Here is a 16,791-nt window from a genome sequence, read left to right as displayed (position 1 = left end):
GATGCGAATGAACCAACCAAGGAAAAAAACCCAGGAAAAACAGGCGCAGAATCAAAATGGGTTGACCAATATGACGAAAAGTAGCCAGCGCTACGTTTCATTCATTAAGAGGAACCGGAAAAAGAACATTGGACACCAGAGCGAGCGTGAATCACAAAGACAGATCGTGCTGCCGGAAATTCAACTGAGAGCAAAATAAGAAACAGTCGACTGAAAATTAGCAAAAAATGAAAGAAAAAGAAGGCAGCTTATGTACAAAACCTGAAAACAGTGATGTTGGATAAAATCTGAATTTTGTTCGTACAGCACTGCTACAAATATACCAGCAATTCAAGGGAAAACCCCACTGCATTTTCCAATTACGCAAAATGTATCGTCTAAAAAAATTGCAGGATCATCGACTCATTGCAAGAATCCCCACACAGAGAAACAAGATCAAAACGGCGCAGTGGAAAACAGGATCATCAGTTCATTCAAGAACGAACTACCTTTTTTGACTACATGAAATGCACCATCTAAAAGAAATACATGATCACCAGTTTACTGCAAGAACCACTACATTCTCCATTTATGCAAAAATGCATCCATCAAAGAACCACTATATTCTCCATTTATGCAAAAAAAAAAGCATCCATCAAAAAGGAATGCAGCATCATCAACTCGCTGCAAGAACATCTACAGTGTAATGCTTCATCCAGGAAACAGTACCAATGACATAACAGAGATCAATGTCAGAAGAGCGACACTGCAAGTCTGCAACAACTACTACAACCAGCATCACCAAAATACTGTTCAACCATTGCACGCAATGATCCAAGCAGTTCTGAATCATAGAACCGCAAGACAAAATAAGATTGAAGCAAGTTTGGCTGCTGAGTTTTCTGAATACCACAGCTGCTGAGTTTTCCGAACCTGAACCTATCTATCTACATGCCAAAAGCAGGCGTTCAGTTCTGCTGTCATCGTTTCTGAGGGGCGAAAACTTTTGAAGAGGTGAACTGTCAGGACTCCGCTGTACTCTGCATTGACAAATTAATAATCAATAACAATTTGATCAAGATAAAACCTGAGGCAATAACAATTTGGCTTTGTAGGTTCTGTAATTTCTGCTAGCAGCAGATGATACTTATCTGAATGAACGACAGAAATGTGGAATCAGTACGTCTTACTTGCTGCAGAACATCTTTTGTCATGTGCAGAAAGACTCTTATATCGACATGGCACCTCCCAAGCAATTACTTTTGCTTATGTACAAGACTAATACAGTTTCAGACAAGTCTCCCAAGTCCTAACAAAACCTATCATAAAATCGTTTTCCAAGCACAATCATATGAGCACTCCACTAAAGTAAGACTCCAAATATCATGTTTATGCAGCAAATAGTATCTACACCAACATCTGTACTCTTGTGCAAAACAGATTCAAGACCACTACTACATTTTTTCTCACCGAAGAAAATAAACAATCTAATTCTCGGAGTATTGGAAAAATAAAATAAAATAACAAGACCAAGAAATACAGCTCATGTGCATAAACTAGATTTAATTTGGTATTGTATAGGAACCGGAATTTTGTTCCCAGGTTATTCAACACAAGAAAAATGGGCTAAATCTTTTTTGTTAAGGCTGAAGAGATAAATCAACTGATTTTGTATTTTAAGTTCCATAATTTTTACTAGCTTTACAAATAAAAATATTACTGGCAGCAAATACGACCAAATAGAGGAACTGAATTATCTGAATAAACATGTCTACTTGCTTCTTCTAGAAAGGGAAAGGTTAGGTTATGAAATCCCCTCACCTACGACTAGTCGTCATCGTCCTCCTCCTCCTCTGCCGCCAAATGGACGGGGCCCCCCACTGATCGAATTCCTGCAGGTTGAAAAAGATACAAGAAAACGAAATAAGCCTGTGATGCACTTCACCAAGAAGACTGCTTATGCAAAACGAACAACCTCTAGCCTACTACAGCAAAACATTAGGCCCAAGAACTGCTGCATGTTCCACATATACAAAGAAGCCATGGTCTGTCCATGGATTTGAGGTGGAAATCAAGGTCGGAATAAGAGAAAATAGCAAGGTTGGGAAAAGAGTGTGAACTGTATAAGCAAAGAGAAAGTATATGATGTATCTATATTGATATTAATATGGGTAGTGTGGTTAGGCTTGCAGTATGGAGAAGGCAGCTGGTTCATAACAAGAGTGCTCAGCTTCAAGGATGCAGATAACAGCCAAACTGCAGGTATTCAACACATAATGTAAAGTAGCTGGAGATTAAACTGTTCTTATTATGCCATGCAGTTTCAGTACAGGACGATCAGCCGTTGATTTGATTGAGAGGACATGGTAATTCCCAACAATGTACATGATGCTAGTATCTACACGTGCTGCAGCAAGTACAACTGCCTGGTAACTACATGCCCACCGACCGTTCGATTGAATGCCCGAACAGCGATATGAGTCTAACAGAGGTGAGGTTGGCACCAACATGAACACCAACACCAACACAGTTACTGTATGGACTCCGGTCAACGGCACAGAACACCATTGTTACTGCATGGATTCCGTGGCGACAAGTGCTGGAAGAACAACAATGAGAGGGAAACAATTCTTGCTATTACTATCTAGTCTAGCTTACACGCAATTCCTAAGATCCAACACTAACATGCAATTCTCAACAAGAAAGAAAGAAAGAAAGAAATGGTGAAATACCTCAAGCGGCATTGCAGCGGGATGGTACGCCAGGGGCGAAGACGGCTCCGGCAGCGGGCCCAGGAGAGCGGCGGCAGGAGGGGCATCCGGGGGAGCTCGGCGGGGTCGTCGGCCCCGGCTTCGGCCTCTGCGTCTTCCTCCGCGTCCGCGTCGGCGTCAGCGAGCGGGAGGTTGTGGTGGTCGCCGTCGGCCTCCTCGGCGGCGAGCGGGAGGTCGTGGTGGTCGCCGTCGACCTCCTCGGCGGGGAGCGGGAGGTCGTGGTGGTCGCTGTCGGCCTCCTCGGCGGGGAGCGGGAGGTCTGGGTGGTCGCCGTCGGCCTCCTCGCCGCCGAGAGGGAGGTCGGGGTGGTCGCCGTCGGCTGCCTCGGCGCCGAGCGGGTGGTCGAGGTGGTCGTTGTTGTCGGCCTCGTCCTCGTCCTCCGCGTCGGCGTCGGCTAGTAGGAGGTCCGGGTTGTTGGCGTCGGCTGCCTCGACGGGGAGCGGGTCGGGATGGTCTGCGTTGCCCGCGGCGAGCGGGTCGTCGGCGTTGTCGGCGCCGGCTGCCTCGGCGGGGAGCGGATGGAACCAGTACCACGTGCGCGTCGGCGGTGGAGCCGTCCTCCGCGGGGGCCTTTCCTCTGGTGGGAGCACGGTCAGCCGAGGTGTACGCGACCCCGGCACAGGTGTCACGCTCGTCGGGCGGTGGGCCATGATTTTTTTTCTTTGTTTCTTTTTCTGTTTTTTATTTACTATACTAGGAGTAGTATTTATAGACTCGTTCAAAATCAGGAAAATCAAATTGAAAATTCAAAAATTAACCGGTTTGAAGGATTTTTGCAATAAACGGGATCAAATCTCTCTCATGATGGCTCTCACTCCGCCATCCACCCCTTGACTATTGCCCCGTGTTATCGTCCTTTCTGACAAGATTTCTAGCCACTACTCTCCTGTCGTCAAGCCGCCACTCATGCGAGCCCTGGCTCCTTGCACGGGTCTTGAGTTGCTCTAGGCAGAATATCTGTGGGGAAGGAAGTCATGTGTGCTCGAGAGCACATAAAGGCGGAGGCTTGTGCTCTGGTGAAGGCGTGCTCGAAGATGGCTCTACGAATTTTGGGGAGAGCCATGCCCGAGGAGAAATTGAGGTCAGTCCCTTATCACGCGATAGATTTAGAGGAGATGATTCTATGGATGATGTTGCAGCTAAATTTGTCAGGTCCAGTGCAATGTTTGCAATTGGTGGAGCTCAGCGCGAGGAATTCCCTGCATCGAGCTATTAGGTCCGTGAGGTCCTTGTTCCTACCTCACCCTTGAAGGTTGTCGTGATTTGTTACGACGTGTCGATGATCTAGTTCAGAGATGTTTTTGTGTTTGACAGTTGCACTGATGGTTTACTTGCATCAAATCGCACATGTTGGTGTTGATGATACAATGGTTTCAATTTCAAAAGCAGGAGAAGACACGAGTGAGGATAATGCTTGATCGAGTCAATGGAGAAAGAAACAAACACTGCCAGATGGGGCTTGTAGTCATTGCGGCAGAGAAAATTGATGTGGAGTGTACTTTAGACAAATACAACAACTTCAACAAGTAATATTTAACAAATGAATACATACAAGATCTTACAACCAAGCTACATTTCTCACAACGAAAGAGAAACATGCCTTAGACGGGTACAATTTCACAAATGCCTTAAGAAGGCTAAAGAAAAGCAAATGACGTTCATATCCCTGCAAGGTCACTTCATGAGATAACAATAACTATTGGCGCCATTCGCCACTAGAGAGATTACCTGTTTCAAATGCTACCGTCTGAAGCAGCATCCAAATCAAAAGAATAAATATAGCAAGGTGAGTATCCAACTACACTCGCAAGACTTACATCCGGTCTATACTAAGTATGCAACATTCTCAAGAAAAGGCACGAGAGTGTGGCAGCAAGCATTAGCATTCTACAGAGACATCAACCATTAGCATTCTACAGAGACACACTACAATGTGCATCTATCAGAGATAAGGCATGAGAGTGTGTAAGAACCATCTAGTTAAACCTAACCACCACGTCATAGCACTACGTTGCATCCTCATTCGCATCACCAACGATAAAAAATATCCCCTGGGCACTCACATCTAAGAAAGTTTATTAACTATTAGTTGAAGTTTTTTTCTATGATCTCATAAAAATCTCCAAGTCATCCATAACCACAGACACGACTATTCGAAGATTTAACCCTGCAGGGGTGTACTACTTTACCCTAACATGTGTCGAACGCTCTTAATGCTAGCATGCAGCACACTCTAGGGGGTGTGCCTGTAGAGTGGGACTGTTGGGCTACACGGTGTGCGACTATTGCACAATGAAAATTTCCCTACCGCGTAGATCACCTGTGGCTCCTCGGCTCAAATAACCGCAGTTCGGATGGTTATGGGTGCTTTGAGGGTCTGCGTTGGAGATGCCCTTAGTGGGTTGTTGATGCGCTCAACATTGTTGGTGCCCAACATTGAAAGATTTTGAACCTTTAGATTTTGTGATTAGACGGTTTAAATGATGAATTGGATATATTTTTCGTGCTTTTATAGGGGTAGTAGATGAAGTTAGGAACTCTTTTGTGAGTTGTTGTCTACTGGTGACCTATTCATATGAACTCTTATGTACTTATGTGTGGTTTGTTGTTTCGGTTTTTTTTGACAAAAGATGTATTTTATTGGCTCAAAATGAAGTTGATACGTCTCCCTCGTGTCTACTTTTTCTAACACTTTTGCTCTTGTTTTGGACTCTAATTTTCATGATTTGAATGAAACTAATCCGGACTGACGATGTTTTTAGCAGAACTATCATGGTGTTGTTTTTGTGCAAAAATAAAAATTCTTGGATTGGAACGATACTTTTTGGTGATTTATTTCAGAATAAATAAAAAATATTGGGACCAAGAACTACCGAAGGGGGTGCCCTGGGTGAGCATGATACACCAGGGCACGCCACCCCCTCTAGGCGCACCCTGGTGGGTTGTGCCCACCTGGTGGCCCCCCTGACCCTAATTCTGACGCTATAAAATCCTATTTTCGGAGAAAAAAATCGAGGAGAAAGTTTCATCGCGTTTCACGATATGGAGCCGTCGCCACCTCCTGTTCTTCATCGGGAGGCCAGATCTGGAACCCGTTTGGGGCTCCAGAGAGGGGAATCTTCAGTCTTTGATGACCCACAAGTATAGGGGACCAATCGTAGTCCTTTCGACAAGTAAGAGTGTCGAACCGAACGAGAAGCAGAAGGAAATGACAAGTGGTTTTCAGCAAGGTATTCTCTGCAAGCACTGAAATTATAAGTAACAAGTAGTTTGATAGCAAGATAATTTGTAACGAGAAAGTAACGGTAACGGTAACAAAAGTGCAGCAAGGTAGCCCAATCCTTTTGTGGCAAAGGACATGCCAAAACGGTTTCTTATGATAAGCAAAGCGTTCTTGAGGGTACACGGGAATTTCATCATGTTGGTTTGATTTCTATCACCCTCGCAACCCATCATCTAATAACTACTCCATAATGCATTCCCTTAGGCCCAAATATGGTGAGGTGCCATGTAGTCGACGTTCACATGACACCACTAAGGGAATCACAACATACATACCATCAAAATATCGACCACATATCAAGTTCACATGATTACTTGCAACAAGATCTCTCCCGTGACCTCAAGAACAAAAGTAACTACTCACAAATGATAATCATGCTCAAGATCAGAGGGGTATTAAATAGCATAATGGATCTGAACATATAATCTTGCACCAAATAAACCATATAGTAATCAACACAAGATGTAATCAACACTACTAGTCACCCACAAGCACCAATCTAAGGTTCCGGTACAAAGATTGAACACAAGATATGAACTAGGGTTTGAGAGGAGATGGTGTTGTTGAAGATGTTGATGGAGATTGCCCTCCCCAAGATGGGAGAGTTGTTGGTGATGATGATGACGACGATTTCTCCCTCCGGGAAGGAAGTTCCACCGGCGGAATCGCTCCGCCGGAGGGCAAAAGCGCTCCTGCCCAAGTTCCGCCTCGAGACGGTGGCGCTTCGTCCCAAAAGTCCTCCCCTCATTTTTTTTCTAGGTCAAAATGACTTATATAATAGAAGAGGGGCACCGGAGGTGAAGGAAATATGCCCTAGAGGCAATAATAAAGTTATTATTTATTTCCTTATATCATGATAAAAGTTTATGATTCATGCTAGAATTGTATTATCCGGAAACATAATACTTGTGTGAATATATAGACAAACTAAAAGTCACTAGTGTGCCTCTACTTGACTAGCTCGTTAATCAAAGATGGTTATGTTTCCTAACCATAGACATGTGTTGTCATTTGATTAATGGGATCACATCATTAGGAGAATGATGTGATTGACATGACCCATTCCATTAGCTTAACACCCGATCGTTTAGTATGTTGCTATTGCTTTCTTCATGACTTATACATGTTCCTATGACTATGATATTATGCAACTCCCGTTTGCCGGAGGAACACTTTGTGTGCTACCAAACGTCACAACGTAACTGGGTGATTATAAAGGAGCTCTACAGGTGTCTCCAAAGGTACATGTTGGGTTGGCGTATTTCGAGATTAGGATTTGTCACTCCGATTGTCGGAGAGGTATCTCTGGGCCCTCTCGGTAATGCACATCACATAAGCCTGGCAAGCATTGCAACTAATGAGTGCTGGGGAACGTAGTAATTTCAAAAAAATCCTACGTACACACAAGATCATGGTGATGCATAGCAATGAGAGGGGAGAGTGTGATCTACGTACCCTTGTAGACCAACAGCGGAAGCGTTATGACAACGCGGTTCATGTAGTCGTACATCTTCACGGCCCGATCGATCAAGCACCGAAACTACGGCACCTCCGAGTTCTAGCACACGTCCAGCTCGATGACGATCCCCAGACTCTGATCCAGCAAAGTGTCGGCGAAGAGTTCCGTCAGCACGACGGCGTGGTGACGATCTTGATGTTCAACTGTCGCAGGGCTTCGCCTAAGCACCACTACAATATTATCGAGGTATATGGTGGAAGGGGGCACCGCACATGGCTAAGAAAACGATCACGAGGATCAACTTATGTGTCTAGGGGTGCCCCCTGCCCCCGTATATAAAGGAGCAAGGGGAGGAGGCCGGCCGGCCCTATTGGCGCGCCAAGGAGGAGTCCTACGCCTAGTAGGAGTAGGACTCCTACTAGGAGGGGGAAAGGAAGTGGGGAGGGAGAAGGAAAGGGGGGCGCCCCCCCCCCTATCCTAGTCCAATTCGGACCAGGGGGGAGGAGGCGCACGGCCCACCCTGGCTGCCCTTCTCTCTCTCCACTAAGGCCCATATGGCCCATTACTTCTCCCGGGGGGGTTCCGGTAACCCTCCGGCACTCCGGTTTTTTCCGAAATCACCTGGAACACTTCCGATGTCCAAATATAGCTGTCCAATATATCAATCGTTATGTCTCAAACATTTCGAGACTCCTCGTTATGTCTGTGATCACATCTGGGACTCCGAACTAACTTCAGTACATCAAAAACTCATAAACTCATATAACTGTCATCGAAACCTTAAGCGTGCGGACCCTACGGGTTCGAGAACAATGTAGACATGACCGAGACATGTCTCCGGTCAATAACCAATAGCGGAACCTGGATGCTCATATTGGCTCCCACATATTCTACGAAGATCTTTATCGGTCAGACTGCATAACAACATACGTTGTTCCCTTTGTCATCGGTATGTTACTTGCCCGAGATTCGATCGTCGGTATCTCAATACCTAGTTCAATCTCGTTACCGGCAAGTCTCTTTCCTCGTTACGTAATACATCATCTCGCAACTAACTCATTAGTTGCAATGCTTGCAAGGCTTGTGTGATGTGCATTACCGAGAGGGCCCAGAGATACCTCTCCGACAATCGGAGTGACAAATCCTAATCTCGAAATATGCCAACCCAACATGTACCTTTGGAGACACCTGTAGAGCTCCTTTATAATCGCCCAGTTACGTTGTGACGTTTGGTAGCACACAAAGTGTTCCTCCGGCAAATGTGAGTTGCGTAATCTCATAGTCATAGGAACATGTATAAGTCATGAAGAAAGCAATAGCAACATACTAAACGATCGGGTGCTAAGCTAATGGAATGGGTCATGTCAATCACATCATTCTCCTAATAATGTGATCCCGTTAATCAAATGACAACACATGTCTATGGTTAGGAAACATAACCATGTTTGATTAACGCGCTAGTCAAGTAGTGGCATACTAGTGACGTTTAGTTTGTCTATGTATTCACACAAGTATTATGTTTCCGGATAATACAATTCTAGCATGAATAATAAACATTTATCATGATATAAGGAAATAAAATAATAACATTATTATTGCCTCTAGGGCATATTTCCTTCAGTCTCCCACTTGCACTAGAGTCAATAATCTAGATTACACGGTAATGATTCTAACACCCATGGAGCTTTGGTGCTGATCATGTTTTGCTCGTGGAAGAGGCTTAGTCAACGGGTCTGCAACATTCAGATCCGTATGTATCTTGCAAATCTCTATGTCTCCCACATGGACTAGATCCCGGATGGAATTGAAACGTCTCTTGATGTGCTTGGTTCTCTTGTGAAATCTGGATTCCTTTGCCAAGGCAATTGCACCAGTATTGTCACAAAAGATTTTTATTGGACCCGATGCACTAGGTATGACAACTAGATCGGATATGAACTCCTTCATCCAGACTCCTTCGTTTGCTGCTTCCGAAGCAGCTATGTACTCCGCTTCACATGTAGATCCCGCCACAACGCTTTGTTTAGAACTGCACCAACTGACAGCTCCACCGTTTAATGTAAACACGTATCCGGTTTGCGATTTAGAATCGTCCGGATCAGTGTCAAAGCTTGCATCAACGTAACCATTTACGATGAGCTCTTTGTCACCTTCATATATGAGAAACATATCCTTAGTCCTTTTCAGGTATTTCAGGATGTTCTTGACCGCTGTCCAGTGATCCACTCCTGGATTACTTTGGTACCTCCCTGCTAGACTTATAGCAAGATACACATCAGGTCTGGTACACAGCATTGCATACATGATAGAGCCTATGGCTGAAGCATAGGGAACATCTTTCATTTTCTCTTTATCTTCTGCATTGGCCGGGCGTTGAGTCTTACTCAATTTCACACCTTGTAACACAGGCAAGAATCCTTTCTTTGCTTGATCCATTTTGAACTTTTTCAAAACTTTGTCAAGGTATGTGCTTTGTGAAAGTCCAATTAAGCGTCTCGATCTGTCTCTATAGATCTTAATGCCCAATATGTAAGCAGCTTCACCGAGGTCTTTCATTGAAAAACTCTTATTCAAGTATCCCTTTATGCTATCCAGAAATGCTACAGAGCTCCCACTCACTTTCTTGTAAATAAAGGCTTCTCCAAAAGTCTGTACAAAACCAAATGCTTTGATCACACTATCAAAGCGTTTATTCCAACTCCGAGAGGCTTGCACCAGTCCATAAATGGATCGCTGGAGCTTGCACACTTTGTTAGCTCCCTTTGGATCGACAAAACCTTCCGGCTGCATCATATACAACTCTTCTTCCAGAAATCCATTCAGGAATGCAGTTTTGACATCCATTTGCCAAATTTCATAATCATAAAATGCGGCAATTGCTAACATGATTCGGACAGACTTAAGCATCGCTACGGGTGAGAAGGTCTCATCGTAGTCAATCCCTTGAACTTGTCGAAAACCTTTTGCGACAAGTCGAGCTTTGTAGACAGTAACATTACCGTCAGCGTCAGTCTTCTTCTTGAAGATCCATTTATTCTCAATTGCTTGCCGATCATTGGGCAAGTCAACCAAAGTCCATACTTTGTTCTCATACATGGATCCCATCTTAGATTTCATGGCTTCAAGCCATTTTTCGGAATTTGGGCTCACCATCGCTTCTCCATAGTTCGTAGGTTCATCATGATCTAGTAGCATGACTTCCAGAACAGGATTACCGTACCACTCTGGTGCGGATCTTACTCTGGTTGATCTACGAGGCTCAGTAGTATCTTGTTCTGAAGTTTCATGATCATCATCATTAGCTTCCTCACTAATTGGTGTAGGTGTCACAGAAACTGGTTTCTGTGATGTACTACTTTCCAATAAGGGAGCAAGTACAGTTACCTCATCAAGTTCTATTTTCCTCCCACTCACTTCTTTCGAGAGAAACTCCTTCTCTAGAAAGTTTCCGAATTTAGTAACAAAAGTCTTGCCTTCGGATCTGTGATAGAAGGTGTATCCAATAGTTTCCTTTGGATATCCTATGAAGACACATTTCTCCGATTTGGGTTCGAGCTTATCAGGTTGAAGCTTTTTCACATAAGCATCGCAACCCCAAACTTTCAGAAATGACAACTTTGGTTTCTTGCCAAACCACAGTTCATAAGGCGTCGTCTCAACGGATTTTGATGGTGCCCTATTTAACGTGAATGCGGCCGTCTCTAGAGCATAACCCGAAAACGATAGCGGTAAATCAGTAAGAGACATCATAGATCGCACCATATCAAGTAAAGTACGATTACGACGTTCGGACACCATTACGCTGTGGTGTTCCGGGTGACGTGAGTTGCGAAACTATTCCGCATTGTTTCAAATGTACACCGAACTCGTAACTCAAATATTCTCCTCCACGATCAGATCGTAGGAATTTTATTTTCTTGTTACGATGATTTTCAACTTCACTCTGAAATTCTTTGAACTTTTCAAATGTTTCAGACTTATGTTTCATTAAGTAGATATACCCATATCTGCTTAAGTCATCTGTGAAGGTGAGAAAATAACGATATCCGCCATGAGCCTCAACATTCATCGGACCACATACATCTGTATGTATGATTTCCAACAAATCTGTTTCTCTCTCCATAGTACCGGAGAACGGTGTTTTTGTCATCTTACCCATAAGGCACGGTTCGCAAGTACCAAGCGATTCATAATCAAGTGGTTCCAAAAGTCCATCAGTATGGAGTTTCTTCATGCGCTTTACACCAATATGACCCAAACGGTAGTGCCACAAATAAGTTGCACTATCATTATCAACTCTGCATCTTTTGGCTTCAACATTATGAATATGTGTGTCACTACTATCGAGATTTAATAAGAATAGACCACTCTTTAAGGGTGCATGACCATAAAAGATATTACTCATATAAATAGAACAACCATTATTCTCTGATTTAAATGAATAACCGTCTCGCAACAAACAAGATCCAGATATAATGTTCATGGTTAACGCTGGCACCAAATAACAATTATTTAGGTCTAATACTAATCCCGAAGGTAGATGTAGAGGTAGCGTGCCGACCGCGATCACATCGACTTTGGAACCATTTCCCACGCGCATCGTCACCTCGTCCTTAGCCAATCTTCGCTTAATCCGTAGTCCCTGTTTCGAGTTGCAAATGTTAGCAACAGAACCAGTATCAAATACCCAAGTGCTACTGCGAGCATTAGTAAGGTACACATCAATAACATGTATATCACATATACCTTTGTTCACCTTGCCATCCTTCTTATCCGCCAAATACTTGGGGCAGTTCCGCTTCCAGTGACCAGTCTGCTTGCAGTAGAAGCACTCAGTTTCAGGCTTAGGTCTAGGTTTGGGTTTCTTCTCTTGAGTAGCAACTCTCTTGCTGTTCTTTTTGAAGTTCCCCTTCTTCTTCCATTTGCCCTTTTTCTTGAAACTAGTGGTCTTGTTGACCATCAACACTTGATGCTCCTTCTTGATTTCTACCTCCGCAACTTTCAACATTGCGAAGAGCTCGGGAATAGTCTTGTTCATCCCTTGCATATTATAGTTCATCACGAAGCTCTTGTAGCTAGGTGGTAGTGATTGGAGAATTTTATCAATGACGCAATCATCTGGAAGATTAACTCCCAATTGAATCAAGTGATTATTATACCCAGACATTTTGAGTATATGCTCACTGACAGAACTGTTCTCCTCCATCTTGCAGCTATAGAACTTATTGGAGACTTCATATCTCTCAATCCGGGCATTTGCTTGAAATATTAACTTCAACTCCTGGAACATCTCATATTCTCCATGACGTTCAAAACGTCGTTGAAGTCCCGATTCTAAGCCGTAAAGCATGGCACACTGAACTATCGAGTAGTCATCAGCTTTGCTCTGCCAGACGTTCATAACATCTGGAATTGCTCCAGTAGCAGGCCTGGCACCCAGTGGTGCTTCCAGGATGTAATTCTTCTGTGCAGCAATGAGGATAATCCTCAAGTTACGGACCTAGTCCGTGTAATTGCTACCATCATCTTTCAACTTTGCTTTCTCAAGGAATGCATTAAAATTCAACGGAACAATAGCACGAGCCATCTATCTACAATCAAACATAAACAAGCAAGATACTATCAGGTACTAAGTTCATGATAAATTTAGGTTCAATTAATCATATTACTAAAGAACTCCCACTTAGATAGACATCCTCTAATCCTCTAAGTGATTACGTGATCCAAATCAACTAAACCATGTCCGATCATCATGTGAGATGGAGTAGTTTCATTGGTGAACATCACTATGTTGATCATATCTACTATATGATTCACGCTCGACCTTTTGGTCTCCGTGTTCCGAGGCCATATCTGTATATGCTTGGCTCGTCAAGTATAACCTGAGTATTCCGCGTGTGCAACTGTTTTGCACCCGTTGTATTTGAACGTAGAGCCTATCACACCCGATCATCACGTGGTGTCTCAGCACGAAGAACTTTCGCAACGGTGCATACTCAGGGAGAACACTTCTTGATAATTAGTGAGAGATCATTTTAAAATGCTACCGTCAAACAAAGCAAGATAAGATGCATAAAAGATAAACATCACATGCAATCAATATAAGTGATATGATATGGCCATCATCATGACCACCATTGTCACCGGCGCGACACCTTGATCACCATCGTAGCATCGTTGTCGTCTCGCCAATGTTATGCTTCCACGACTATCGCTACCGCTTAGTGATAAAGTAAAGCATTACAGCACAATTGCATTGCATACAATAAAGCGACAACCATATGGCTCCTGCCAGTTGCCGATAACTTGGTTACAAAACATGATCATCTCATACAATAAAATTTAGCATCATGTCTTGACCATATCACATCACAACATGCCCTACAAAAACAAGTTAGACGTCCTCTACTTTGTTGTTGCAAGTTTTACGTGGCTGCTACGGGCTTAAGCAAGAACCAATCTTACCTACGCATAAAAACCACAACGATAGTTTGTCAAGTTGGTGCTGTTTTAACCTTCGCAAGGACCGGGCGTAGCCACACTCGGTTCAACTAAAGTTGGAGAAACTGACACCCGCTAGCCACCTTTCTGCAAAGCACGTCGGGAGAACCGGTCTCGCGTAAGCGTACGCGTAATGTCGGTCCGGGCCGCTTCGTCCAACAATACCGCCGAACCAAAGTATGACATGCTGGTAAGCAGTATGATTTATATCGCCCACAACTCACTTGTGTTTTACTCGTGCATATAACATCAACACATAAAACCTAGGCTCAGATGCCACTGTTGGGGAACGTAGTAATTTCAAAAAAATTCCTACGTACACACAAGATCATGGTGATGCATAGCAACGAGAGGGGAGAGTGTGATCTACGTACCCTTGTAGACCAACAGCGGAAGCGTTATGACAACGCGGTTCATGTAGTCGTATGTCTTCACGGCCCGATCGATCAAGCACCGAAACTACGGCACCTCCGAGTTCTAGCACACGTTCAGCTCGATGACGATCCCTGGACTTCGATCCAGCAAAGTGTCGGGGAAGAGTTCCGTCAGCACGACGGCGTGGTGACGACCTTGATGTTCAACTGTCGCAGGGCTTTGCCTAAGCACTGCTACAATATTATCGAAGTATATGGTGGAAGGGGGCACCGCACACGGCTAAGAAAACGATCACGAGGATCAACTTGTGTGTCTAGGGGTGCCCCCTGCCCCCGTATATAAAGGAGCAAGGGGAGGAGGCCGGCCGGCCCTATTGGCGCGCCAAGGAGGAGTCCTCCTCCTAGTAGTAGTAGGACTCCTAGGAGGGGGAAAGGACGTGGGGAGGGAGAAGGAAAGGGGGGCGCCGCCCCCCCTCTCCTAGTCCAATTCGGACCAGGGGGAGGAGGCGCACGGCCCACCCTAGCTGCCCTTCTCTCTCTCCACTAAGGCCCATATGGCCCATTACTTCTCCCGGGGGGGTTCCGGTAACCCTCCGGCACTCCGGTTTTTTCCGAAATCACCCGGAACACTTCCGATGTCCGAATATAGCTGTCCAATATATCAATCTTTATGTCTCGACCATTTCGAGACTCCTCGTAATGTCCATGATCACATCCGGGACTCCGAACTAACTTCGGTACATCAAAAACTCATAAACTCATATAACTGTCATCGAAACCTTAAGCGTGCGGACCCTACGGGTTCGAGAACAATGTAGACATGACCGAGACATGTCTCCGGTCAATAACCAATAGTGGAACCTGGATGCTCATATTGGCTCCCACATATTCTACGAAGATCTTTATCGGTCAGACCGCATAACAACATACGTTGTTCCCTTTGTCATCGGTATGTTACTTGCCCGAGATTCGATCGTCGGTATCTCAATACCTAGTTCAATCTCGTTACCGGCAAGTCTCTTTACTCGTTACATAATACATCATCTCGCAACTAACTCATTAGTTGTAATGCTTGCAAGGCTTGTGTGATGTGCATTACCGAGAGGGCCCAGAGATACCTCTCCGACAATCGGAGTGACAAATCCTAACCTCGAAATACGCCAACCCAACATTCACCTTTGGAGACACCTGTAGAGCTCTTTTATAATCACCCAGTTACGTTGTGACGTTTGGTAGCACACAAAGTGTTCCTCCGGCAAACGTGAGTTGCATAATCTCATAGTCATAGGAACATGTATAAGTCATGAAGAAATCAATAGCAACATACTAAACGATCGGGTGCTAAGCTAATGGAATGGGTCATGTCAATCACATCATTCTCCTAATAATGTGATCCCATGAATCAAATGATAACACATGTCTATGGTTAGGAAACATAACCATCTTTGATTAACGAGCTAGTCAAGTAGAGGCATACTAGTGACGTTTAGTTTGTCTATGTATTCACACAAGTATTATGTTTCCGGATAATACAATTCTAGGATGAATAATAAACATTTATCATGATATAAGGAAATAAAATAATAACATTATTATTGCCTCTAGGGCATATTTCCTTCAGCAAGATGGAGGAGAACAGTTCTGTCAGTGAGCATATACTCAAAATGTCTGGGTATAATAATCACTTGATTCAATTGGGAGTTAATCTTCCAGATGATTGCGTCATTGACAGAATTCTCCAATCACTTCCACCTAGCTACAAGAGCTTCATGATGAACTATAATATGCAAGGGATGAATAAGACAATTCCCGAGCTCTTCGCAATGCTGAAAGCTGCGGAGGTAGAAATCAAGAAGGAGCATCAAGTGTTGATGGTCAACAAGACCACTAGCTTCAAGAAAAAGGGCAAAGGGAAGAAGACAGGGAACTTCAAAAAGAATAGCAAGCAAGTTGCTGCTTAGGAGAAGAAACCCAAATCTGGACCTAAGCCTGAAACTGAGTGCTTCTATTGCAAGCAGACTGGTCACTGGAAGCGGAACTGCCCCAAGTATTTGGCGGATAAGAAGGATGGCAAGGTGAACAAAGGTATATATGATATACATGTTATTGATGTGTACCTTACTAATGCTCGTAGAAGCACCTGGGTATTTGATACTGGTTCTGTTGCTAACATTTGCAACTCGAAACAGGGACTACGGATTAAGCGAAGATTGGCTAAGGACGAGGTGACGATGCGCGTGGGAAATGGTTCCAAAGTCGATGTGATCGCGGTCGGCACGCTACCTCTACATCTACCTTCGAGATTAGTATTAGACCTAAATAATTGTTATTTGGTGCCAGCGTTGAGCATGAACATTATATCTGGATCTTGTTTGATGCGAGACGGTTATTCATTTAAATCAGAGAATAATGGTTGTTCTATTT

The 16,791-nt window shown here is 44.0% G+C and overlaps 1 protein-coding gene across 1 annotated transcript; it reads right to left on the bottom strand.

Annotated features, from left to right (window-relative positions):
• Positions 1 to 1,612: 1,612 nt before the first annotated feature.
• LOC125516995 (serine-aspartate repeat-containing protein I-like) lies at positions 1,613 to 3,400 on the bottom strand. The gene is made up of 2 exons (XM_048682235.1): positions 2,712 to 3,400; positions 1,613 to 1,871 (listed from the first exon to the last, which is right to left on the bottom strand). Exons 1-2 carry the CDS (start codon positions 3,398 to 3,400, stop codon positions 1,814 to 1,816), a joined length of 747 nt encoding a protein of 248 aa, XP_048538192.1. The 3' UTR covers positions 1,613 to 1,813.
• Between the last annotated feature and the right edge of the window lie 13,391 nt (positions 3,401 to 16,791).

This window comes from Triticum urartu, chromosome 6 (assembly GCF_003073215.2).
Source record: "Triticum urartu cultivar G1812 chromosome 6, Tu2.1, whole genome shotgun sequence".
Taxonomy (NCBI): Eukaryota; Viridiplantae; Streptophyta; class Magnoliopsida; order Poales; family Poaceae; genus Triticum; species Triticum urartu.
The sequence above is the reverse complement of the archived record's forward strand: the minus strand, read 5'-3'. Positions and strand labels throughout refer to the sequence as shown.

Excerpts from the sequence above, each read along its gene's own strand:
- LOC125516995 (XM_048682235.1), bottom strand. The coding sequence starts at position 3,400 with ATGGCCCACCGCCCGACGAGCGTGACACCTGTGCCGGGGTCGCGTACA. Across the intron at positions 1,872-2,711 it reads CCGCTGCAATGCCGCTTGAG|GAATTCGATCAGTGGGGGGC; the intron begins GTATTTCACCAT and ends TTCAACCTGCAG.